The sequence below is a fragment of the Haliotis rufescens genome, unplaced genomic scaffold (genome assembly GCF_023055435.1).
Source record: "Haliotis rufescens isolate VD_foot unplaced genomic scaffold, xgHalRufe1.0.p SCAF_18, whole genome shotgun sequence".
Lineage (NCBI taxonomy): Eukaryota > Metazoa > Mollusca > Gastropoda > Lepetellida > Haliotidae > Haliotis > Haliotis rufescens.
In genome coordinates, this window is record NW_025963868.1 from 21,161,840 (window position 1) to 21,189,768 (window position 27,929).

At 42.5% G+C, this 27,929-nt stretch overlaps 2 protein-coding genes across 2 annotated transcripts in view; both read right to left on the bottom strand.

The window, feature by feature from the left end:
• Window positions 1-27,929, bottom strand: part of LOC124148004 (D(2) dopamine receptor-like) — a 375,182-nt gene that overhangs the window by 146,662 nt on the left and 200,591 nt on the right. Inside the window, exon 3 of the mRNA XM_046518924.2 lies at window positions 8,749-8,807. The gene's annotated coding sequence lies outside the window, so the exon portion shown is untranslated. The remainder of the gene's footprint in view (window positions 1-8,748; window positions 8,808-27,929) is intronic.
• Window positions 14,706-27,820, bottom strand: LOC125381432 (repetitive proline-rich cell wall protein 2-like). Its single transcript, XM_048397961.1, has 2 exons — window positions 26,108-27,820; window positions 14,706-14,825 (listed from the first exon to the last, which is right to left on the bottom strand). The coding sequence occupies exons 1-2, from the start codon at window positions 27,818-27,820 to the stop codon at window positions 14,706-14,708; spliced, it is 1,833 nt and encodes a 610-aa protein (XP_048253918.1).

Consider the following 27,929-nt stretch of genomic DNA (forward strand, 5'->3'; position numbering starts at 1 on the left):
GGACTATAGTCAGCAATACGACAGTTGTAGCAATGTGGTGGATAATCAGCAATAGGACAGTTGTAGCAATGTGGTGGATAATCAGCAATAGGACAGTTGTAGCAATGTGGACTATAGTCAGCAATACGACAGTTGTAGCAATGTGGTGGATAATCAGCAATAGGACATCTATAATAATGTCGATGGTTTGTGTGCTCAGCAAAGATGTAACTTATATGTGATGATATACCGAGGAAGCTAATGTAATTATCACATGTAGTACCTGACACGCTTAAATGTTTATCAAAGTTTCATCACAGTTTTAATGCATAATGCCAGTGTACAACGTTCGCCACATCAATGTGTAGGGTGTCAACAAATTGAGGATCACACTCAGGGCGCATCAGGGATTGAGCCCTCGATCAGTAGATCCTGGCGCATCGAAGTGAGGTAACTCTGCATAGCGCATTGCTGCGTCTTAGATCATATTCTGTCACCGATTCAAGTTGTATCACAGTACCATGTATCACTGAATCAAGTTGTATCATATAATGATGTATCACTGATTCAATTTATATCGCCGTGTCACTGAATCAGATTGTTCTTACATCTGCCATTTCAACATGTACGTAACACTTACATAACACGAGCTATGTATGTATATTGTCATTCGGAATTTAACCTTCTTTTTTTTCAGAGGGCCAAACAAATTGTCTTTCAAAGATCACAGGAGTATGAAGACATGTTTACTTTTGATTGTGCATCAAAGAAAGACCAACACGCCTTCTTTACAATCAATGGACCTAATGTTTCTTTTTCAAAACAAAAAACAATTTTATCAATCTTGCATTTCAATGAAATGTAAGTCGAAAGAAAGGCTGTGGTTTTTCGAATCCAAACAGCAGTTTTTATAAAAAAAATAGAACTTTACAAACTAAGGGAAGATCGATATGTTCTTCATTAACTGCAGCGAGCGCTTCACGGGAAGTTAGACTAATTGTGACTGTAGCAACAAGCGGTGAATCAATACCTGGGGCCAGGATGCGGACTGAATCACAGGATTCAGGAACAGCATACACTCAGCTTGGAGCTGTCTCACAGTGACTCATGCAGAGCTACAAACTGAGACATTACCTCAGCCATTCATAGAACTTCAAACTGATCCACAAACTAAATCTCAAGCTGAACCACAAACTGAATCTCCAACTCAACCATAAACTGAATCTCCAACTCAACCACAAACTGAATCTCCAACTCAACCATAAACTGAATCTCCAACTCAACCATAAACTGAATCTCCAACTCAACCATAAACTGAATCTCCAACTCAACCATAAACTGAATCTCCAACTCAACCACAAACTGAATCTCCAACTCAACCATAAACTGAATCTCCAACTCAACCATAAACTGAATCTCCAACTCAACCACAAACTGAATCTCCAACTCAACCATAAACTGAATCTCTAACTCAACCATAAAGCGAACTGCAAACTTAAATTTAAACTGAACCTTACCTGGGCTTCGACCTCAACATGCAACGGAACCTCCTACTAAAATCTCAAACTGCAGTAAAAATCGGAAACTTAAATTCAGACCGAACCACAATTGATGCCCAAACTGATGCCCAAACAGATTCCATAACTGATGCCCAAACTGATACTGAAACTGACTCCCAAATTGATGCTCAAACTGATGACCAAACTTATGCTCACACTGATACTCAAACTGATGTTCAAACTGATACTCAAACTGACGCTGAAACTGATTCCCAAACTGATTCCCAAACTGATGCCAAATCTGATGCCCAAACTGATGCCCAAACCTATGCTCAAACTGATGCTCAAACTGATGCCCAAACTGATGCTCAAACTGATGCTCAAACTGATGCTCAAACTGATGCTCAAACTTATGCTCAAACTGATGACCAAACTTATGCTCAAACTGATGCTCAAACTGATGCTCAAACTGATGCTCAAACTGATGCTCAAACTGATACTCAAACTGATGACCAAACTTATGCTCAAACTGATGCTCAAACTGATTCCCAAACTGATGCCCAAACCTATGCTCAAACTGATGCTCAAACTGATGACCAAACTTATGACCAAACTTATGCTCAAACTGATCCTCAAACTGATGCCCAAACTGATGCCCAAACCTATGCTCAAACTGATCCTCAATCTGATGCCCAAACTGATGCTCAAAATGAATCCATAACTGATGCTCAAACTGATGCCCAAACTTATGCTCAAACTGATGCCCAAACTTATGCTCAAACTGATGCCCAAACCTATGCTCGAACTGATGCCCAAACCTATGCTCAAACTGATGCCAAAACTTATGCTCAAACTGATGCCGAAACTGATTCCAAAATTGAGGCTCAAACTGATATTCAAACCGATGCCCAAACTGATGCTCAAACTAATTGTCAAACTTATGCCCAAACTGATGCTCAAACTGATGCTCAAACTGATGCCTAAACTAATGCTCAAACTAACGCCGAAACTGATGCACAAATTGATGCCGAAACTGATTCCAAAATTGATGCTCAAACTGATGCCAAACTGATGCGAAATCTGATGCCCAAACTGATGCTCAAACTGATTCTCAAACTGATACTCAAACTGATGACCAAACTTATGCTCAAACTGATGTGCAAACTGAAACTCAAACTGAACATCAAACTGAACATCAAACTGAACATCAAACTTAGCCTTAGATCCAAAGGCAGGCTGAACTAAACACTCAACATTATGTGATGGTCCAGCCACACAAAGCCATCTATAAGCCCTACGGTTACCCTGAGTCTATGCCATAGATGGTAGTTCCCCAAATCGTAGAGCTAAGCTCGCTTTGTAGACCAGTACCCTGAAGCTCGTTTGACAATCATCTCCATTATGTGTATATACCAGGGTGAACCGACCGTCAGATGTCCCGACGAGTGAGAGAGCGTGGGATGCTATTCTCAGATGAAGTAATCATATCCCAATCAAAGAACGATTGTACTTTTGATAGTTTTCCATCGATGTGAGACACCGTAGCTGTGATGTATTACAATGAGACTGGTCTCAGTCAGGCCATGACCAGTTGATGACCAGCTCCGGACACGCCATACACTACTCAATGGACAATCCACACAATTCCAGTTTTTAGATTAGTCTGACTATGGAAACTGTAATCAATGTATTATTCCATAACTGGTCCATACCGGCCACCTGCTGTACAAGACACAAGAATTGACTCAGTCGTAGCCGACACAAAACAGAGATAAGATTCCAGTATGAAATACTTTAGCATCGTATAGCTATTTCTTTTTTTATTCCTTCCTATTTTTAGCCGCCATATAACATGGAAGTAAATTTAACACCACAATGTGGACCTTAAAAACACCGTATTCGGTTGAGGCCCATGGTGGCCGTTACAGAATCGTAATTAATTAAGGAGTTAACCCAGAGTTCCGTGTCTCCCATCGGAGATTTCCAATTGGAAAGAAGACTGATCGTCTTTCATCTGGAATGTCCGCATCCCGTGTCATAATTCCGGCATTATCCGTTGTCCGTCTAGGCTTATGACAAGAAGCTTCTTCACTGTCACAGCCGTCATATCAGGGCATACATCATACAATATACCGTCGATTAAACTCAGAATATGATGATAGTTTATCGTGATATGTGCATTTACAGACCACAAACACTTCCATGAAATTCAAAGGTAAGGGTGACGGGGAGAACGTCGCCATCAGCAGCGTTACCCACCATATTGACGTGCTTTGACGTCTTGATACGTTAACAAATGTTATGTGTGATACATTGGCAGGATAACCCAAGTATTAAGAACGTTGATACCAAATTACGGAGACTCGCCCAACCTTCTTACTCTCATCTCATCCCAAATCCCATCAAAACCGCCGCCCCTACCCCACCCTCGCCATTACCCACCCACAAATGAACATAACCACCTCCCCCTAAACCTCTGTCCCACCCATTCATCCACCCCTACCCACGACATAACACACAGTTACAACCCACCATACCAACGTCAAATCCTATTATCCATCTCTCCCCTCTACTCACACCCATCCTAATCCCATCCTAATCCATCCTAATCCCATCCTAATCCCTGCCCAAAAGCACCACACCTACAACCCGACATACCTCCTAACTAACCTAAATCCCTAGATCCCCATACCTACACCCACACCTCAACCCACACCTCAACCCACACCCCTACCCACACCACCACACACTCACCCCAGCCACCCCGATGTGCCTCTACGTGCCCAGGCGAGTGAAAAGACCTTAACCGATTTAATGCCTCATAACCTAACCAGAAATGAACAGACGCAAATGGCAGACAATGACATAAATTGTTTTTATAACTGATAGGGTTACTTATCCTTATGAATTGCACTCGGAATGTTGTGATTGAGGGCTTGTGTCTGTGCATGAGAACGGGTTATGGTAATGACTTCTGAAGTCCCATGTATCATGCAAACTGTACCAGCCATTACACGAGTAGATGCTCTGTCGTTGTGATGATCTGAATACTCCGCCTACTACTACACCGTCCACAGATACATCGACTACTTCATCGCCTTCACCGCCTTCTCCGAGTACACCATGTCCAGCTTTTACCTCCTAAAACCGCTACAACACCTCTACCGCCTGTGTAGCCTACACCTTCAAGCTCCTCACAGCGATATCCTGTTCACAAACCCTCTACACTATCGCTGCCCCAAGTTACAGCTCCCCACTGCGCAAGGCGGCTCACAACCATGCATGGAGTGGAACTCGCAACCAATTGACTAGACTGACATTTAGTCCAAGAAACAAAGTTTTTTATCTTCTTGAAAATGTAGATTTACACAATAAAGATGATAAAATCCAGCTGAACCCAGCTGAGCTGAGGCAATCTAGACTTGCCAAATCGTTCTAGACCTGAGTTGCACTCCTTTAAAAAAAAATCTTCTCTAGGGTCTGGAAGACAGACTACCGATTGACCGTTGTATTTACAAACAGGTGATGACTGCCGTGACACGAATACTCTTCCCCCATATTGGCTTAGAGGGCAGATTTCAAGATACCATCTTCATCATCTATACCGCCTACATCGTCAAGGCCGATTACATCATTTAAATCACCGGTTACCGGTTTACTTCTTTTAAGCCACCTTGAATTCTTACATCATAAGATTTTGAGTTCCCTTGAACGCTCACACAATAAGGTTTTAAGACACCTTGCACGCTTACATCTTAGAGTTTTAGTTCCCTTGAACGCTTACATCCTAAGGGTTTAAGCTCCCTTGAACGCTTACATCTTAGAGTTTTAAGCTCCCTTGAACGCTTACATCCTAAGAGTTTAAGCCACCTTGAACGCTTACATCTAAGCGTTTTAAAGTCCCTTGAAAGCTTACATCTTAGAGTTTTAAGTTCCATTGAACGCTTACATCCTAAGGGTTTAAGCTCCCTTGAACGCTTACATCTTAGAGTTTTAAGCTCCCGTGAACGCTTACATCTTAGAGTTTTCAGTTCCCTTGAACGCTTACATCCTAAGGGTTTAAGCTCCCTTGAACGCTTACATCTTAGAGTTTTAAGCTCCCGTGAACGCTTACATCTTAGAGTTTTAAGCTCCCGTGAACGCTTACATCTTAGAGTTTTAAGCTCCCGTGAACGCTTACATCTTAGAGTTTTAAGTTCCCTTGAACGCTTACATCCTAAGGGTTTAAGCCACCTTGAACGCTTACATCTTAGAGTTTTAAGTTCCCTTGAACGCTTACATCTTAGAGTTTTAAGTTCCCTTGAAAGCTTACATCTTAGAGTTTTAAGTTCCCTTGAAAGCTTACATCCTAAGGGTTTAAGCCACCTTGAACGCTTACATCTTAGAGTTTTAAGCTCCTGTGAACGCTTACATCTTAGAGTTTTAAGTTCCCTTGAACGCTTACATCCTAAGGGTTTAAGCCACCTTGAACGCTTACATCTTAGAGTTTTAAGCTCCCTTGAACGCTTACATCTTAGAGTTTTAAGCTCCCTTGAACGCTTACATCATTTAAGCCACCCTAACCCCTTCCATCTTGTAAGCCACCTACACCGAGGTCCCTCGTCATCGAATATTCACCTATATCTCCTGCACTGCCTATCACTAAAACTACCAACAGTCTCCGTGAAAGCGCCGTAATCGTTACTTGAATGTTAAAATTTGGGGATCTGAACTCCCGAGCTTCGTAATGATGATGAATTCGATTAAGATATATTGATTATTTTGCATAATCTATAAAAAAACGTCATAAAAAATGCCTATTGAAGTTGGAATAATCGGCAGCAACCCCTACAAAAAACATTCCCTTGAAAGAGTGAGTGAGTAGTTTATGGTCACAGCCGCACGAGAATATTCTCAACCAATCGCCACCTAAATACTAATCGCCATTTTATCTTCCGTTAGCACCGCGATTTGACATTCGTAAGCTCGTGTAGAGCGGAGGGTCAATGGGAATAGCACATGCGCGTTATCGTAATCGTTTTTCCGGGGTAAAGTTATCAAAATCATTTTATATTTTGTGCTCATTTGAGACATCATTCTCTATGCAGAGGCTCCATTTCACCGCGATACCTGCCCCATAAAATAGGCTGATATGGTTAAGGCGAGCGCTGCGTGTAGCTTGTATCCTATCAGTAATTCTGGACTGGTTGTTCCATCTTGAGGCGCTCTCTTTCCATCAACTCGGAGGCGCAGCTTGGACTACTAAACAGACAATAATCATGTCTAACCGTATAAAATAAAGTCAATTAAGGCAACTGTCACCTCCGTTCTCGGATAATCACCAGCAGATTCGATTCTCGGGTGATATACTGGGCAACGTCATTGGACGAAACAATGAAACAAGTTGTTGGTTTGGCATAGGCACAAACAAGGTTATAGTGTTTGGGGCAATTTGGCCATGTCGACCGCAGTCCTCCAACAGACGGTGGAGGCAAATATTGTCCTTACAATAATTCTATTTTTGTAGCATAGGAAATGCAATGAAGACAGGAAGGACTTATTGTCTTCAACGTCTGTATTCTTTTCGAATATCAGTTAATTATCATCGTGTTTCTAGCTGCTCTTCAGGGATATTTAAACGTTGCAGTATCAAAGGATTCAGCCTTTATTTTATGGAGTTCTATTTGTTTCTAGTTTCACACTTGTGTTTGTCCGGACTATTGCCGATTTGTTATAGCCCACTGAAATACCATGCCGCAGTTTAACAAGAATACCCCACTCAGATACAGTTTACTGACTTCCGAGCAGACAGGTCCTTGTTTTAGCCCCTTAATGCATACTGCCAGGCAGGGTAACAACAAGTACCATCTTTAAAGTGACCGAGCCGACCAGTCCTTGTGTAGCCGAGGGTCAGGTAGGGTAACAACAAGTACCATGTGTTCACGATATATGTTCGCTTGTCATGTGTAAACGTGTATGCCACTGGTCAGTTGTGCTGACAATTGTCACGTCCCGAACCCAATCACCCCAAAGGTCTACAGCCACTTGGAACATGACGATTTGGCAGTATTGGCCATTTCCGTCTGATAGCGACCATCTCAAGTCTGGCAGCACCTGAATCTCCCGTCCAAATCGCAATACCCCATCACTACCAGGACAACATCTTCAACAACGAGCCACTCCGGATCTAGCTGTCTACTGTTGGTTTAATTAGGAATCTGTGACGGTCTCTATCATACGGATTAACAATAAACCCAAACCAGGTCTTGAGGTCTTCAGTACAGCCAAACAAGCGAGAAATCTGAGCCACAGGTCCCTGTTTCATGCGAATGCCAATGCAAGTGCTTTGTCTCTATGCACGCTGACCAACACCAAAAGGCCTTTAATATGAACGGGCTTTGATCAAGATTGAGTTCCGTTATGGTGAACCGTAATAAGTTCCAGGAACATGTTCTTGTGTAGATTTGCACTCAGTGTCGCCAGTGCAATTGTAAGGAGTCAGGTGGCCATGATGTTTGAGGCGCCCTAATTCTTTGTGCAGAGTGGCGGCCCTTGTGACAGGGTCCGATAGGCATGGGTTTACATCTCAGATCCTTCGATTGTAATCCTTGGTCTGTCAACGTCATACGGAGTTCGTGGGTTTAAATAAAGTGTAAAATATCAGCGTTCTTTGTAATTTCACCAACATTAAGTTGCCACGTCTCGATACAACTGACTTTTTAATGTAAGTGGCGAAGGGCGGTGGGGTAGCCCAGTGGTTAAAGCGTTCGCTCGTCACGCCGAAGGCCCGGGTTCGCTTCCCTACAATGGTACAATGTGTAACGCCCATGTCTGATGTCCCCCGCCGTGATATTGCGGGAATACTGCTAAGTAAGAGCGGCGTTAAACCATACTCACTCACTCCTGGGCCAGTCAATCATACCTAACTACCTTGTCTTTTACGACCATGATTGAGTTCGCACGTCAGCTACATAACTGCGTGACAGCGTGGTGTCGGAGGACGGCCCAGGGTGAGGCGCGAGCAGGATACTAACACACCTTGAAACGCAGTCATGGCGAACCGGGATTCGAACTCGATCCTTGTGTTCTGACACGCATACGGGAAGAACCCTGCAAATCGACGTGCGGCGCGTCGACGACATTGCAGCCGTAACCTCTGGGGGAACAGGATGGTCTTGTACAAGAAAATGTTGTTAACGTATGTATACTACTCAAACGAATTTAAAGAACACCCGGTTCAACTTTTCGTGGTATATTTGTTGAGGACAAACAGTGTATATTTTAGACTTACCATGCTCCATCAAAGCAATGTAAATTCCACCTGCACACACACCGGCCTCACTTTTAACGCTGAAATATAATAAATGTTGATAAATAAACATAGATAAATTGTGTTAACTGAAACATTTATTTTAGCCAATTCTATAAATATTGAATCCAGCCTAGGCTCAACAATCCTTAAATGTTTAGCAAGACAGGACAAAGGGGTTTGTTGAAGGATTCAGTTATTTGATGAAAATACATATTGTAGCATTGCCAGTATTTGACTGGCGATGGTCGCGTGTGTTTCATTACGTTTTAAGTATACAGGTTCCTGGCCCACAGTGAAGTGAACGGCCCAGTAAATGCATTACTGAAAAGGAAACGGGATGACAGTTTAATGCATGAGGTGTAAGTGTTAATAAAACCTGACCCTATTTTTGAACCTATACAGTCCTTGCATCGTTTGGTCAGTGTTTAGTTTACTGTTATAATATTCAAAACATTTGAATATGTCGAGCAGCATGCAGCCATGATATTATCGATACCATACACTGTGTATATGAACATAATGACAATAATAAGTACAAGTAAAAATCATTTGATAATTATCTTCATTATTATCATACAATAATCCTCATCGCCATCATTATCATTATCATTTCGGTCATTGCAATTACCAGTTTTCCACACTGTTGATTATCAAATTCTGAATCACTTAAATGGGCATCTGTTCATCATCATCAACATCACATCCCCAGTATGGCATCCTATGACACCATGTGTTCGCAAGAAGGGTAAGCGCGCCCTATCCTACCGGAAGCACAAGCCATTCAAACAATTTGCATAAGAAGTAAGTATTTGAATCTTTAAAAACGATTCATATTTGCACTTGATTTTTTGTGAGAAGACAATTGTTACCGGAATTCTATTATATGGATATTTTTATAAATAACCTTGAAATGGTCATAGGTAAATAATTCCATGTTAAAAATAATATTAGTTTCTATGCCTTGTTCGCAGAAATCAAGCTACTCTCTCTCTCTCTCTCTCTCTCTCTCTCTCTCTCTCTCTCTCTCTCTCTCTCTCTCTCTCTCTCTCTCTCTCTCTCTCTTATATGCTACGTGAACCAACTTTCAATTTGTTCAGTCATCAGTTAAATATACACAGCCACAAAATGGCACACAGTGAGTGAGTGAGTGAGTGAAATATTGAATGAGCACGTCAAACCCTTCTCTGTATCGCCACAACCTCTATCGGTTGAACATCAGAATACATTTGAACAGAAAATACCTCAAACATAAAAATATCACCGGGACCCATTGCGTGGCAGTATCCCTGCCTATTCCCCTCCCACTGTTGATAGAAGCGACCAGCTGAACACTTTATGTATTTACAAACTAGCTTTGCCTTTCAATGTTCGTGTTTTACGCCCTGGCCTGCCTCTTTATTCTGCAGAAGCCCCTACTAAACTGACATCAAGAATCCAGCAGTCTCGGGCGCCTTCTGAGTCTTCCTATTACGGCACGGAAGAAAATTAGATACATTAACCACTGTTTTTTTCTTCCAAACGTCATCCGTCTTTGTCCAACTATGATTTGCTAAAAGGGACGCCTATGATCTGATATCAGTGGAAAATGAGCCCCTCAAATAGTCTGCTAAATTCGCCCCCTGGTACCTCAGAGGACAGGAAGCCTATAAACACTCACATCAATCACTTCCAGAGTATTATGTTTGGGATAACAAAAGTGTAATTATTAAGATCTTGCTTCTCCTTCTCTGCCAGCCACCCGGTGTCATGGGAGCAGGAGGCTGACGAAGTAATGGGTGGGTGATGCTATAATAATGTTATGAGTGATGGTAGATGTGGTGGATGTTATTACAATGTAATGAGCAATGGCAGGAGGATGTTATACAGTCGAACCTAGTTGTGTCCCGGTTGTCTCGAACTCATTTGGGAGTCCCAAGTATCCAAATTAAGCATACTGTTTCCTGATGTCACGAGCCCTGGTTAAGTCGAATCTTTTACTTACGAGGTCGACTGGAATAATGTTATGGGTAATGGTAGGATGATGTTATAAATGATGTACACAAACAGTTATAAAGTAATTATAGGATTGTGTTCAAACACAGAATGATGGTGCAGTAAGGGTAGGATGGTGTTATGAAGTTATAAAGTAATGGTGAGATGACGGTGAAGCAAAAGTAGGACGATGATATTAAGTTATAAAGTAATGGTTAGATGACGGTGAAGCAAAAGTAGGACGATGATATTAAGTTATAAAGTAATGGTGAGATGACGGTGAAGCAAAAGTAGGACGATGATATTAAGTTATAAAGTAATGGTTAGATGACGGTGAAGCAAAAGTAGGACGATGATATTAAGTTATAAAGTAATGGTTAGATGACGGTGAAGCAAAAGTAGAACGATGATATTAAGTTATAAAGTAATGGTAAGATGACGATAAAGAAAAGTAGGACGATGATATTAAGTTATAAAGTAATGGTGAGATGACGGTGAAGCAAAAGTAGGACGATGATATTTAGTTATAAAGTAATGGTGAGATGACGGTGAAGCAAAAGTAGGACGATGATATTAAGTTATAAAGTAATGGTGAGATGACGGTGAAGCAAAAGTAGGACGATGATATTAAGTTATAAAGTAATGGTGAGATGACGGTGAACCAAAAGTAGGACGATGATATTAAGTTATAAAGTAATGGTGAGATGATGGTGAAGCAAAAGTAGGACGATGGTATTAAGTTATAAAGTAATGGTGAGATGACGGTAGAGCAAAAGTAGGACGATGATATTAAGTTATAAAGTAATGGTGAGATGATGGTGAAGCAAAAGTAGGACGATGGTATTAAGTCATAAAGTAATGGTTAGATGACGGTGAAGCAAAAGTAGGACGATGATATTAAGTTATAAAGTAATGGTGAGATGACGGTAAAGCGAAAGTATGACGATGCTATTAAGTTATAAAGTAATGGTTAGATGACGGTAAAGCAAAAGTAGGACGATGATATTAATCTATCAAGTAATGGTTTGATGACGGTAAAGCAAAAGTAGGACGATGGTATTAAGTTACATGTATAAAGTAATGGTCAGATGACGGTGAAGCAAAAGTAGGACGATGATATTAATCTATCAAGTAATGGTGAGATGACGGTAAAATAATGGTTGAGAGATGGAAATGCTACATATATTGGCACCACTTCGCTAGCACGCAATCAACCGAGGACAAGTTTGAACATTAATCTAATGTAGTCGCCTCCAGGGACAAGCAATATCCGACTCTCCCCGCACAGGCATGGATGGAGGCAAGTCATTGCTGGGGTCTCTCGTCGACCAGAATGTCCGTGTTTAACAGGTGAGCTATTTTCAAGCCAGGTGAATAATCAGTGGCATAAATTGAAGCATATCACACGCACGCACACACACACACACACACACGCACGCACGCACGCACGCACGCACGCACGCACGCACGCACGCGCGCGCGCACACACACACACACACGCGCACGCACGCACGCACGCACGCACGCACGCACGCGCACGCACGCACGCACGCACGCACACACACACACACACACACTCACACACACACACACACACACAGAAACACGCACACAGAAACACTCACACAGAAACACACACAAACACTAACGCACCAACCCACACGCTGAAAGAAACAAAAATATTTGCACAGCTACAAAGTGCCAAATGCCCCTTGTGAAGGGAAAATGTTTGGTAATGCCATTAAACCTTTTAAAAAATTAAGTTACGAGTCTTAAGACTATTTTCCCTGAATTTCCTGGGGGTATAAATCAAATTAATTAGATGAGGATATCTTGGAGAAAGCGATCCTTGAAGTCTCGATCAAGCAAGGCTCTCAATGTTGAATTATGCCTTGCCATCTTAAATCTACGATGGAACGCAAGGGCCACTTCGTCTTTTACGGGATTTTCCATCAAAATGTCTCAGCTATCTATAGAGAAGCACTACGGTATGATATATTTCCACCGCTTAAGTATGTGAGTGAGGTATTTTAACGCCGCTTTAAGTGAGTGAGTGAGTATGGTTTTACGCCGTATTGGGCAATATTCTAGCAATATCATGGCGGAGGACACCAGTACTGGGATTCACACATTGTCTTCGGCATGACGAGCGACCGCTTTAACCACCGGGCTACCCCACCACCCTAGTATTTCAGCTACATAACGGCGTGACAGAGTGTGGGGTGTGTTTGTGTGTGTGTGTGTGTGTGTGTGTGTGTGTGTGTGTGCTAGACAGGACACAGATCCGCGTCTGCTACTCGTACGTACATATATAGAACAAAACAGCCACAGAAATTTCTAAAAATTCAAAATCAAATCATAACAATACGAAAAATTAAATCTTATCAGTACGAAAACTGAAATTTTATCAACACTCAAACTCACAAGAGACATGTGTACCCTACACGTGAGTTCCAAAGAGGGACAGGTCAGCCGAATTACTGAGGCAGATGGCGACCTCTTAAAATTAAACTCGCTACAACGCTACAACAACATGGATGATATCAGCACGTCTGGGTTACACAAAGTACGTATATATTACGTCGCAGAGAGAAACTCCACACTTTCACCTAGATGGCTATGTTCTAAGCAGGAATAGAGTCTGACACACCAGCACACACTGGCTTTGCGTTGTCAGGACCAGGCCCCACAAAGCGATGTTAGCGCTAAGATGATCGTAACTTCTATACTTTAACAAAGGCTTACGATAGTCTTAGCGCTAAGATGATTGTAACTCACATACTATGAAATAGGCTTTAGATAGTCTTAGCGCTAAGATCGCTTTGTGCATGTGGGCCCTGTAGGTGTAGTTGTTCTATTGTTGGAGGCTGAACATGGTCATCTTGCAGAAGACACCAGTGAAGAGAAGTCTGTCAGTACTCTGTCAGTACTCTGTCAGTACTCTGTCAGTACTACGTGGAAGCCAGACAGAGATGAGGCTACACAGAGGGATACTCCATACACCAGTCAACTCGCCGTTTGGCCATCTTGAAGATTTGTTTCAATGTCTCCACAACACATTACATAGCTGAATCTAGTCTTTGAAAGGCATTTAGAAGTGATACACATAAGGAAGAGAATTAACGGATGAGGAACACAACAACTGGTGACAAAAAAACTACAAGAAGTCATTGACATCAGGAGACACCAGCCAGCCATGAATCGTGACCAGGAACCTATCTGCCTTGTGCTTGGGACTAGTGCTTATATTCATAAATAGTGAGTTTGACACCTTTAATTTAGTGTCAGCTGCATCAATTCCTCTTCAGAGATAAGGCAATCCATTTCCCTGTTTGAACAGCAGGCGATGAGATAAGAGAGCTACCGGAGGTGTACTTAGTTATTATTTTTTAAGCTCTACTTTTTAAACAGTCACGTAAACAAGATAAGATGATATTCGTCCTCAGCTACAATTCGATTCATACGATTCATAAATGTTTTGTTCGTGGTTTAGATAGCTTATTGATTAAAGCTAAAATAAGTTAATGAGTTAAAATAACAATTTGTATACTTTTTATTCACCATGTATGTTATGTATTATTCTGAATGTAGTCTGTAAATGTTTGCATAAGATCGAGATGTGGAGATAAACAGCATGTCAACAAAACGAATGCAACGAAATTTTGTATAATTAAAATAAAAACAGGTAGGAGAACTGTTTGAAATTTTATTGCAATTAAACGGTTGTTTTGAACCAAGATCCGCTGAATCACTGCACTTCCACTTTCTAGGTTAAGTTTCCAATTAACTCAGTGCCCACATCCCAGAGAGGGCGATCACGGAGATTTCAACACAAGCATCTGTTAGTTTTTTAATTGATTTTTTAACTTTAAAAAAACTATGGTGCAATTTAAGGGCCATCACCACATAGGTCGGAATCGATGCCACTGTGCTCCGATAGCCAATGCTATAGCAGTGAAGATCACCTAATCAATATCAATACTGATCACCTTATCAACATCAATACGGATCACCTTATCAACATCAATACGGATCACCTTATCAACATCAATACGGCTCACCTTATCAACATCAATACAGATCACCTAATCAACATCAATACAGATCACCTAATCAACATCAATACAGATCACCTAATCAACATCAATACGGATCACCTTATCAACATCAATACGGCTCACCTTATCAACATCAATACAGATCACCTAATCAACATCAATACAGATCACCTAATCAACATCAATACGGATCAACTAATCAACATCAATACATATCACCTAATCAACATCAATACAGATCACCTAATCAACATCAATACAGATCACCTAATCAACATCAATACGGCTCACCTAATCAACATCAATACGGATCAACATCAATACGGATCACCTTATCAACATCAATACAGATCACCTAATCAACATCAATACTGATCACCTAATCAACATCAATACAGATCACCTTATCAATATCAATACTGATCACCTAATTAACATCAATACGGCTCACCTAATCAACATAAATACGGATCAACATCAATACGGATTACCTAATCAACATCAATACTGATCAACTAATCAACATCAACACAGACCAACTAATCAACATCAATACGATTCACCTTATCAACATCAATACTGATCAACTAATCAACATCAATACATATCACCTAATCAACATCAATACTGATCACCTAATCAATATCAATACTGATCACCTAATCAACATCAATACGGATCATCTAATCAACATCAATACTGATCACCTAATCAACATCAATACTGATCACCTAATCAACATCAATACGGGTCACCTAATCAACATCAATACTGATCACCTAATCAACATCAATACGGATCAACTAATCAACATCAATACATATCATCTAATCAACATCAATACTGATCAACTAATCAACATCAATACTGATCACCTAATCAACATCAATACTGATCACCTAATCAACATCAATACAGATCACCTAATCAATATCAATACTGATCACCTAATCAACATCAATACGGATCACCTAATCAACATCAATACTGATCACCTAATCAACATCAAAACGGCTCACCTAATCAACATCAATACAGACCACCTAATCAACATCAATACGGATCAACTAATCAACATCAATACATATCATCTAATCAACATCAATACTGATCAACTAATCAACATCAATACTGATCACCTAATCAACATCAATACTGATCAAATAATCATCATCAATACTGATCACCTAATCAACATCAATACAGATCACCTAATCAACATCAATACTGATCAACTAATCAACATCAATACATATCACCTAATCAACATCAATACTGATCACCTAATCAACATCAATACAGATCACCTAATCAATATCAATACTGATCACCTAATCAACATCAATACGGATCACCTAATCAACATCAATACTGATCACCTAATCAACATCAAAACGGCTCACCTAATCAACATCAATACTGATCACCTAATCAACATCAATACGGATCACCTGATCAACATCAATACTGATCACCTAATCAACATCAATACGGATCACCTGATCAACATCAATACTGATCACCTAATCAACATCAATACTGATCACCTAATAATCATCAATACATATCACCTAATCAACATCAATACTGATCAACTAATCAACATCAATACTGATCACCTAATCAACATCAATACTGATCAAATAATCAACATCAATACGGATCACCTTATCAACATCAAAACTGATCAACTAATTAACATCAATACGGATCACCTAATCAACATCAAAACTGATCAACTAATTAACATCAATACAGACCACCTAATCAACATCAATACGGATCACCTAATCAACATCAATACTGATCAACTAATCAACATCAACACAGACTAACTAATCAACATCAATACAGATCACCTAATCATCATCAATACGGATCACCTAATTAACATCAAAACTGATCAACTAATCAACATCAATACGGATCACCTAATCAACATCAATACTGATCACCTAATCAACATCAAAACGGCTCACCTAATCAACATCAATACTGATCAACTAATCAACATCAATACGGATCACCTTATCAACATCAAAACTGATCAACTAATCAACATCAATACGGATCACCTAATCAACATCAATACGGCTCACCTAATCAACATCAATACTGATCAACTAATCAACATCAATACGGATCAACTAATCAACATCAATACGGATCAACTAATCAACATTAATACGCATCACCTAATCAACATCAATACGGCTCACCTAATCAACATCAATACGGATCAACTAATCAACATCCGTACAGATCACCTAATCAACATCAATACTGATCACATAATCAACATCCGTACAGATCACCTAATCAACATCAATACGGATCACCTAATCAACATCAATACTGATCAACACCACTAATTATACACATCAACTGACCAACACCACTAGCTGTTTATACAGATCAACTGATCACGGCCAATACTGATCAAAACCACTAATAGTAATGATCAACTGATCAACACCGCTATCAATACTGATGAACTGATCAACACCGATACTGAAACCTAAACCACTATTAATGCTGAACCAACACCATAATGTATCACAGATCAGCTGACCAATACCAACAGGTCACACTGACCATCCTGATTATTGACCCTCCGTAAACCTGAGGGTCAAATTCAAATAAAACGGCGGTTTCTGTTACAGTGTGGTGCTGGCAGTAAAGGAGGTATTATATTTCCTGGAACGGGACTTGCTACGGGTTTCGCTCTTGTGTAATTTCCTGTCAAAGACGTCCACACCACCACACCTTTGAAATCAAAACGCGAGAGAAAAGAGCCCCGACCGGTCTGAGAAGTACTATCCGGCCCGTCTTTCAGCGTTTAATTCCACTGGACAAACGTCTCCCATCGTTTCCACAGATGCAATGAAAATATCCGTGTTTTTGTACAAGGTTTTATTTGGAAACTTCCCCCATCCGACCCTATGAAAACACAACCCTCCCCAGAAAACTATCTCAGCAATCTAGGCAATGATACTGATTAAATTCCATCATCTCTTTCAAATTCTTTCGGGCCTTCCTCTATTTAGCACCTAGATTGCGTCTCGGTGGCCGTTGGCTTTCATCTTTGTTGCAATAAAAGCTGGGTCCTTGTGAAATTTTCCAGGAAAAAGTGTGATTGAAGTCGTTTTTTCTTAGGAAGAGCCTGGTCATAGTAGTACCGGTGGATGCTAAAAGGTCGTGTTGATGCTCTAACCCAAAAGAAGAAAACACAATATTATCTTTTCTCTCCCTGCGCTTTGGGCTTTAATAATACTGACCAAATGCCTTTCTTTGTATGAAGCAGCATTTGTAGCCGCGTCCCTGTCAATACGGTCTATTCACGTAGTGTTAGTTCGTTCAATGGTTGCCTTGGTTTGTGATTGCGCAAGTGTACTGCGCATGCGCAGTGGGGTAGCGTACTATTGTTTTGAAGAGTCCTGAGGCTGATGTATAAGATGCCGAGGTTCTGACCGAGGACCCAGATGCTAAGCAGATGAGCTGCCAGACTGAGATGGATGATCCCCAGGGAGTTGAGATGGCGAGGTAGAGAGGACTGATCGTGTGATTGAGATAGATAAACAGAAGCACCACTAGCATATGCAGCTGTGGCAGTTGCTGAGATGGAGTCAAGTAGAACAGAAAACCGAGAGAGTGAGTGAGTTGGGTTTAACGCCGCTTTGTACAGTATTCAGTATGACGGCTTGCCACCTTGATGTGGAAGGTAATCCTGCAGTGATCTGGGCCTCAGATGCTTACCACTTTGGTGGAACCTACCAACATGGGTATGGTGCTGACATGCGTTAAAATACAGTCGGGGTGAACAGGGATTCCAACCAACTAGGAGAGCTTTTGGGCACGTCTTAGATGCGCAGCTCAGTCAGGAGAATTGCAGCGCATTGGACGACTGGAGCACGGGTGCAACCAAATAGCACGTGACGCATCGGCCTTCAGCAACCCATTGCTTGCTGTAGAAGGCGACAATGCTTGTCGTGAGACGCGACTTGCGGGATCGACTGGTTAGGCTCCCTAACTTCGTTGATGCATGTCATCGTATCCTAATTGCTTGGATCGATGCTCTGGATATCAATCACTGGACATTGCGGCATTAAACAACAAACAAACAATCAAACGAGTGGCGTCAACGAGTATTATTTAATTGTGTGAGTATGGGTTTGTACCCAATTTAAAATTTTCCAGTCATATCTCAGTGGAAAACACCAATTCTGGGCTTCCCGAATGGACCCATTACGAGGAAATGAAGCCGGGCTCCTGTAATTGTTGCTCGTGTAACGCCACACTCGGCATTATTCCAACTCAATGGCGGCCTGTCATCAAATCTGAAATCTGAAGTCACTCCAGTTTGTATAGCATGTGTCCAAGTTTAGTACCAATTAATCTTAGACACCACACCTAAAGCGTCATGATAATCATATTCCATAAATGTGGATATAATCAGAGCGTTAGACACCACAGCTAAAGCGTCATGATAATCACATTCCATAAATGTGGATATAATCAGAGCGTTAGACACCACACCTAAAGCGTCATGATAATCACATTCCATAAATGTGGATATAATCAGAGCGTTAGACACCACACCTAAAGCGTCATGATAATCACATTCCATAAATGTGGATATAACCAGAGCATTAGACACCACACCTTAAGCGTCATGATAATCATATTCCATACATTTGGATATAATCAGAGCGTTAGACACCACACCTAAAACGTCCTTTGATAATCATATTCCATACAATTGAATATAATCAGAGGGCTTCCTCGATTCTTGGCGTATTGAACTTGCAGCGTACGATGGTAGGATCTCAAACAGTAACCAAAGCATGTTTGTACAAACATAACGCCAACAATATCACTAAAACAGTGACAGTGCCTTAAAAACATCTCACACAACATCCTAAGCTCGATTCTTTATATGCACCTAAGCGATAAAAGCACCCAAAGCAACATACATATTTGATAATGGATCTATTGCAGACTCGTAGTTTATCGTTATCGTGAGTTAATGGCATTATTTCGAAATCTAGAATTCAATAGAAAATATCTATTTCAGTTATAATAAAAAAGGCTGTGCTTTTCCTGGAGTTACAAATGGGAAAAGCCTTCGAGCAAGATCTGTGGAAATAGGTTCACGTGAGAAAAAATATCGTTCTTATTAAAATTTAATTTCTTTTAACGCACAAGTGTACTCTCTTCTGCCTGCTTCCCACTCAAGGCTAAGGGTGAGAGCGATGTATCTAAGTTGAGTTGGTCCGATTTTCGACAGTTACAAAACACTATTACAATGGTTTCCCGTTGATTGGTCGGACGCACGTGGTGACATTATACTAGACTGGTAATGAGAGACGGGGTATGCACAGTACACCAAGTTCACAGATCTAGTTCTTCTGAAAGGAAATTAGACCATCTGCCCGTGTAAGGAAATGTATGCCAGCTTGCGTAAGGTGTTGTGGGCGATAGGCTGTACGTACTAAGGCGTTCAAGGTTCGTGTACAGTGTGGGCACAGTTTGTTTGTTGGTAGTTATTCAACTCCGAACTCAGCAATATTTCAGCTTAAGACGGCGGTCTATAATTAATCGAGTCTGGACCACACAATCCAGTGATTGTCATCATGAGCATCGATCTAGGAAACTGAGATTGCGATGACATGCTTCAACCAATTTGGCGAGCCTGACCACCCGTTCATATTAGTCGCCTCTTACGACAAACATTGTCGCCTCTAACAGCAAGCATGGGTTCATGAAGATGAATTCTAACCCGGATGTTCACGGGTCCAGTGTCCAAGGAGGTATCTCTGCAGGCGATGGTGACATCATTGGTTACCATGACGTCACATTCAAATAATATCTCTCACTGAAGATGGTTAGCTGTACATTTTACATTAAAGAAAATTGGAAGAATAATTTTGGATTATAGTGAGTGAGTTGTGTTTGACGCCGCTTTTAACAATAATCCAGTCATATCACGGCGTGTCAGCTTAATGTAGGAGGAAAGCCCGAAGTGATGCAGGTCTCAGATGTTTACCACTTCGGTGAAACCAACGAGGACGGGTATGGTGCTGACAAACCTAGAAACATAATCGGGGCGAACCGGGATTCGAACCCACAGTCATAGGTTTCTGGCGTGTCATAGGGACGCAACTCTGCACAGCGAATCGCGGCGCCTTAGACGACTGGGCCACCCGTGCCCCCTTTTGGATTATAAATAGAATATCACTACATAAAGTGGATAAGACAGATGGCATACAGTTTAACGCCAATGTGAAATACATTATGTGCAATACGATTATGAATACATTCTTATCCCCTCTCAGCTGTTCAGTCGTGCATGACATAAACATATCAACGCTCGGAGTTTTAGATTTGTAGCGTCACGTGTTTATCTATATGATGACAAAATACACTCTGTTGAATTCTCTCTGTCACTCTAGCCACGAACATACACGAATGTACCTGAATCTTCATGAAAATGACCATATGCTCCGTTTATCATTTGACCCGTGAAGATGCGGGGTGGAAGAGGTCTTCAGCAACCCATGCTTGCCGTAAAAGGCGACTATGCTTGTCATAAGAGGCGACTAACGGGATCGGGTGGTCAGTCTCGCTGACTTGGTTGATGCATGTCATCGATCCCAAATGCGTGGACTGATGCTCATGATATCAATAACTGAATTGTCTGGACCAGACTCGATTATTTACAGACTGCCGTCATATAGCTGGAATATTGCTGAGTGCGGCGTTAAACAACAAACCAACAAACCAACCAACATCACCATTGAAAACCATGTCTTGTTTGTTTCATTTGTATCCACCATCAAAGATGGAGTAGACTTGCTTTTAGTCCAACAGTTTATTACTTAGCGAAGTCAAAGGCAGTTCTTGTCATCGTCTCTTTTAATGAGTGCGGCGTTAAACAAGAAACAAACAAACGCGATCAAGCTGAGTGCTCTTATGTAGCGACGGCTACAAACGCACGTGTGTAGTTGCCGTACTAATGCCGGTTATATAGTTATAGAGATACCATGCCACAGTTTAACATGGGTATACCCCCTCAGACACAGTATACTGACTCCTACTCGACCAGTCCTTGTTTAACCCCTTAATGCCGAGAGCAAGGCAAGGTAACAACAAATACCATAATATTATTTAATCGTTTTTGTGTGTGACGCGGACGGAGATTGAACCAACGACCTTCCGCTCTCGGTTCGACGCTCTACCACTTGACTACGGAGGCAGTCTTGGTGCGGGAGGAGTACCCAAAGGGATGAAGTCTTAACGTTCGTCATTTTACAATCATAAGTTTCCGACACGCCCCGGGGACAATAACGTGCACAGCAAATTGCGACGTCTTCGACCTCTGGGGCACTTTGACCACAACGCTATTGCAGCCTGTACAAACATGTATTCTAGGGCGACGGGCTTAAAAATAATCCTAAGAAGAATTTGCACATCACTGTCCCATCGGAGCGCTGGCGCCTTTGTCCCAGGCCTCGTGTCGTACACAGGACCTCAAGGGTCGACGGGGAGCTCAGCGAACTTGTTTGTTGCGCGGAGGGTTATAGCTGAATCGCGTGTGTTTATTGCACCGGAATCTACGAACGTAATAGCGAGTACAGTGACAATGACTTTTCCTCTCCCTGAGGAGAGTCGGTCGGCGAGAGCAATTAGAAAAACCATGATACCTTTGATCGCGAAGGTCCGGTGTTAATCACATAATTAGTCCATGCCGTTGAGAATATCTTCTAATGTTAGTGAGATTTTGAAATATTAAATGTGACATTTGCACTTTTCCTATTTCAAAGGCCATCAGTGGACCGTACGTAGGGCTGATGTGATTAAGAAGTCCTGCTATAAATCGAGGCAGCGGCTCGGATAGGATTTCTAAGGAGACTCGCGCCAAAGTTGTATGCCTTTGAGATTAATACTGTTGAAATACAATGGGATCAGACTGGCAAAATAGACTCGTTTCAGTGAAATGGTTAACGCGGGTTATTTTGTTGTGGTCATCGTTTCTTTTGATCGCCCGTTTGGTGGCTGCGACTGCCTGTAACCATTTATCTCAACAGTGACAGCGTACTGAATACATCTCATAGCAGTGTCTGTCTCCTCTGTTTTCTTTGGGCTGGTATTATTTGATTTTCCAATTCAGCGATAAAAGCTTTTTTTAACAAAATCACTCGACGTTCAAGGTTTCTTTATAGAGCAGCCTTTTTATAAATTTTAATTCATTTTATTTATTAATGCTTGTGTTCTTGTCAATCTCGATCATGAGAGAGTGACAGGGTGAGTTTAGTTTAACTCAGGGTGTGAATGATGTGTGTTGAGGGGAATAATGGTCGGAATATACGTCGCCAGAAACCCATGCTTATCGTAAGGGGCGACGAACGGGATCGGTGATGCAAGTTGTCGCACCCAGTTGCTTGGATCGATGCTCATAACATCAATCGCTGGATTGGCTGGTCTAGACGCGATAATTTACAAACCGCTGTCCTATAGCTGGAATATTGCTGAGGGCGGCGTTAAACAAACAAACAAAGAACGAACCAAACAAACCTGAGCATGGTGCTGACGGATCAAGGTATGTGATTCGACCCCTCCATATCAATTCAACCGTTAATTCTCCTTTAATACCTCCCTGGGGCATGGAAAGCCAAGTCGTCTGAGGCGTTAACTTAGTTGTGCACAGTTGTCTCCCTTCACGACGTAAGGATCTAGTGTCCGTCAAAGATTTAACGTCTACATCACTGGGGCCTTCCGCCAACACTAATCCTACAGCTGTGATACAACTGAAATACTTGTCAAATACAACTCATTCCCTCATTTATTCAATTTATCCAACGTATTAATTTTTCATTCATCTGTTCGCTTACTCTTTCCTTCACCCCACGCTGCACTCCGCCATTCCTTGAACGTGCTAAGAAAACAAGTAAAATAACTGAACTAAACAAAATGTCAAAAAAAGGCTTGCCTGCTTTGAAGACGGGTAGAATCTACAAAACGAATTTTCTACGTGAAATACCAATTTCCTCTTTTCATTCATCAAAGGAGCGCACATCAAATCGAACCCTTTGAAAAGTTAAGCATAGAGCACTAATACATAATACATCATAACTATCGACCCCTTCGGCGTCGCAGTGTTACTGCAAGCCATAATGACGAGCATCACCTTGAACGATTTCAACATTTATACGAAAACTACAGCAACAAGCACATACATGTACATCCCAGTGACGGCACACCCGTGTTACTCTCGGTAATGAAGCTGTTCATTGTACAGACAGACAAAAACGCTGGAGATGTGAAACTTCTCCGACTCTGAATGGACAGATTAGCTACAGACATCCTGATAATCCTGACGCAGGTCGTGACGGGATGGTGTTTGAGTTGTGTGTTTGTAAAGTATGACTATTGTACATATCTGCCACACGCAGTCACCGCATCCCGGATGGAGCTGATGCGAATGCTGTAGGAGTTGCTGCGAACGCTGTATCCTAATCGTGTACACTTATGTGCTCAGAATAAATCACTTGATGTGTTGGAAATGCTGCATACTCTACGTCTTCCTTTACCACAATATCACGCCGGGGGACACCAGAAATGGGCTTCACACATTGTACCCATGTCGGGAATCGAACCCGGGTCTTCGGCGTGACGCTTTGACCACAGGGCTACCCGACCGCCCCAGACCGTTAAAGACTATTTTCCCTTTGTCTTAGCGTCACTGTTCAGTAAAATTCAATGCTTTGAAAGGCTTTATGCCTGATGGGTGTGAATAGTGATGAACCCCAGAAGCAGTTACATCGCAACAACGCGTACGTTAGAACCGGTGAGTAAGTGAGTGAGTATGGTTTTACGCCGCTTTAAGCAATATTTCAGCAATATCACCAGAAATGAGATTCACACATTGTATCCATGTGAGGAATCGAATCCGGGTCTCCGGCGTGACGAGCGAACGCTTTAACCACTAGGCTATACCATCCCCCCGTTAGAACCGGAGATCTGATGTGTTTTATAAACCTCAAATATCCGGACAGTGCTACGGCGAAATAAACCAATTTCTTCTAAACAGATCATTATGATGGTGTAGGTCTTGTGTAGGTAAGCAGGGGTTGTGAACTAACGGGTTTTGATAAACGAGGTCCAGATCGAAGGGGATCCTGGACTTCCGGGGTCCAGAACAAAGGATCAGCCATGGATTGCCCTTCCCACGTGGAAACCCAACCGGGCTCTAAAAAAAGGTCAATTTATCAACGCAACCCAACTGAATTGTTTCTCAGAATTGTTTCGATACCGGGATCTGTCTTATCCTGAAATCTCTACGTGTATACCGAAATTAGCGTGGAGAGATCATCACTAAAAGGGATGTTTCGATTATAAACAAGTCTCTAGGTTCAACCAAACAACAAACAGGGCCATGTTTTGCCAAACGGTTCCTACCTGCCCATTCTACAAGCAGACTGGTCGTGAGGGTGGACGTAGTCCGATTCCGTCGATTCTAAAAGACGTTAAAAGATGACACTTAATGTTACCCTGCCTGGCGCCTATACCAGGCCCTCGTATACATTGTAAGTTCAATAATAATCTTTAACCTCATTTCACCTCAGGTACAGACTACAGTTAACTACGTTTATATCGAACACGCTTATAACGAACTGACGCATATATACAACGAATATATATTTGGTCCCGGGATATATATTTGGTGTATATATGCTAATAACGAACTTCGGCTATTACGAGCAAATATCAGTGGACCCTTTGTGTTCGTTATAACCTAGTTTACTATATCTGTAGCGTATTCCATTCAACGGGGTATCGCGTTGTTAATTCCGGGTTCGAATCTCAGATTCGACCTGATTACGGTCAGTGGTCTGTCTGTACCGTGTCGTGATTGGTGGCTTTCACTGAAGAGGTGACATCAATGAGCTGTGCCAAAAAAACCAGAGCACACAGCCTGTAATCAAGGGACCTAACTCGCCCAGACACAAGGCCAGTATTCCCAGTGAAACACCCATTGTTTCTGACACTTCGACGACACGAATATGTTCAACTTGAATTAAATATAAACAGAGGGATTTTATATCTCCTCGTTAACTTAAGGAGACGTTGACCTTTTGTACCTATTTGCCTGTATGGGCAAACATGAGCGAACACATCACAGCTTGGATGATGGGTTGATGGAAGCGTGATCGGTTGATTGAATGATGATGAACAGTTAAGTGGAAAGATGATGGATGGGTTGATGAAATGTGTTGATGTGTTGATGGACGAGTGATGAATGAGCTGACGGGCAGGTGATGAATGAGCTGACGGGTGGGTGATGAATGAGCTGACGGGTGGGTGATGGATGAGTGATGGATGGGTGATGGATGCGTTGAAGGATGGGTGAAGGACGGGTGGTGGATGCGTTGACGGACGGGTGATGGATGGGTGATGGATGAGCTGACGGGCGGGTGATGGATGGGTGATGGGCGGGTGATTGATGAGATAACGGACGGGCAATGGATGTGTTGACGGACAGTTGATGGACGGGTGATGGACGGAAGTTGATGGACGGGTGATGGACGGACAGTTGATGGACGGATGATGGATGTGTTGATGGACGGGTGATGGACGGACAGTTGAAGGACGGGTGATGGATGGGTTGATGGACGGGTGATGGACGGACAGTTGTTGGACGGGTGTTGGATGGGTTGACGGACGGGTGATGGACGGACAGTTGATGGACGGGTGTTGGATGGGTTGACGGACGGGTGATTGACGGACAGTTTATGGACGGGTGATGGATGGGTTGACGGACGGGTGATGGACGGACAGTTGATGGACGGGTGTTGGATGGGTTGACGGACGGGTGATGGACGGACAGTTGTTGGACGGGTGATGGATGGGTTGATGGACAGGTGATGGACGGACAGTTGTTGGACGGGTGATGGATGAGTTGATGGACGGGTGATGGATGGGTTGATGGACGGGTGATGGACGGACAGTTGTTGGACGGGTGATGGGTGGGTTGATGGACGGGTGATGGATGGGTTGACGAACGCGTGATGGATGGGAACACGGACGGGTGATGGACGGACAGTTGATGGACGGTTGATGGATGTGTTGATGGACGGGTGATGGACGGACTGTTGATGGACGGGTGATGGATGGGTTGACGGACGGGTGATGGGCGGACAGTTGATGGACGGGTGATGGATGTGATGATGGACGGGTGATGGATGGGTTGATGGACGGGTGATGGAGGGACAGTTGATGGACGGGTGATGGATGTGATGATGGACGGGTGATGGACGGACAGTTGATGGACGGGTGATGGACGGACAGTTGATGGACGGGTGATGGATGTGATGATGGACGGGTGATGGACGGACAGTTGTTGGACGGGTGATGGACGGACAGTTCATGGACGGGTGATGGATGGGTTGACGGACGGGTGATGGGCGGACAGTTGATGGACGGGTGATGGATGTGATGATGGACGGGTGATGGACGGACAGTTGATGGACGGGTGATGGATGGGTTGACGGATGGGTGATTGATTGGTTGAAAGACGTTTGACGGACGAGTGATGGGTGGGTTGAAGGAAGGGTGATGGACGGGTTGACGGACGGGTGATGGACGGTTGATGGACGGGTTGACGGACGGGTGTTGGACGGTTGATGGACGGGTTGACGGACGGGTGATGGACGGTTGATGGATGGGTTGACGGACGGGTGATGGACGGTTGATGGACGGGTTGACGGACGGGTGATGGACGGTTGATGGACGGGTTGACGGACGGGTGATGGACGGTTGATGGACGGGTTGACGGACGGGTGATGGACGGTTGATGGACGGGTGATGGACGGTTGATGGACGGTTGATGGACGGGTTGACGGACGGGTGATGGACGGTTGATGGACGGGTTGACGGACGGGTGATGGACGGTTGATGGGTGGGTTGACGGAAGAGTAATGGATGGCTTGACGGACGGGTGATGGATGGAAGGCACTGCACATCAAGTCTTTGTATATTATTTGCTCCTTAGATATAAACTATATACACATGAATGTAGTCTCATCGTAACAATATACTCTACACGTCATTATGCCTCAGGGTACATCGGCT

Excerpts from the sequence above, each read along its gene's own strand:
- LOC125381432 (XM_048397961.1), bottom strand. The coding sequence starts at position 27,820 with ATGTGCAGTGCCTTCCATCCATCACCCGTCCGTCAAGCCATCCATTAC. Across the intron at positions 14,826-26,107 it reads AGCTCATTCATCACCTGCCC|GTGATCTGTATTGATGTTGA; the intron begins GTCAGCTCATTC and ends GATGTTGATTAG.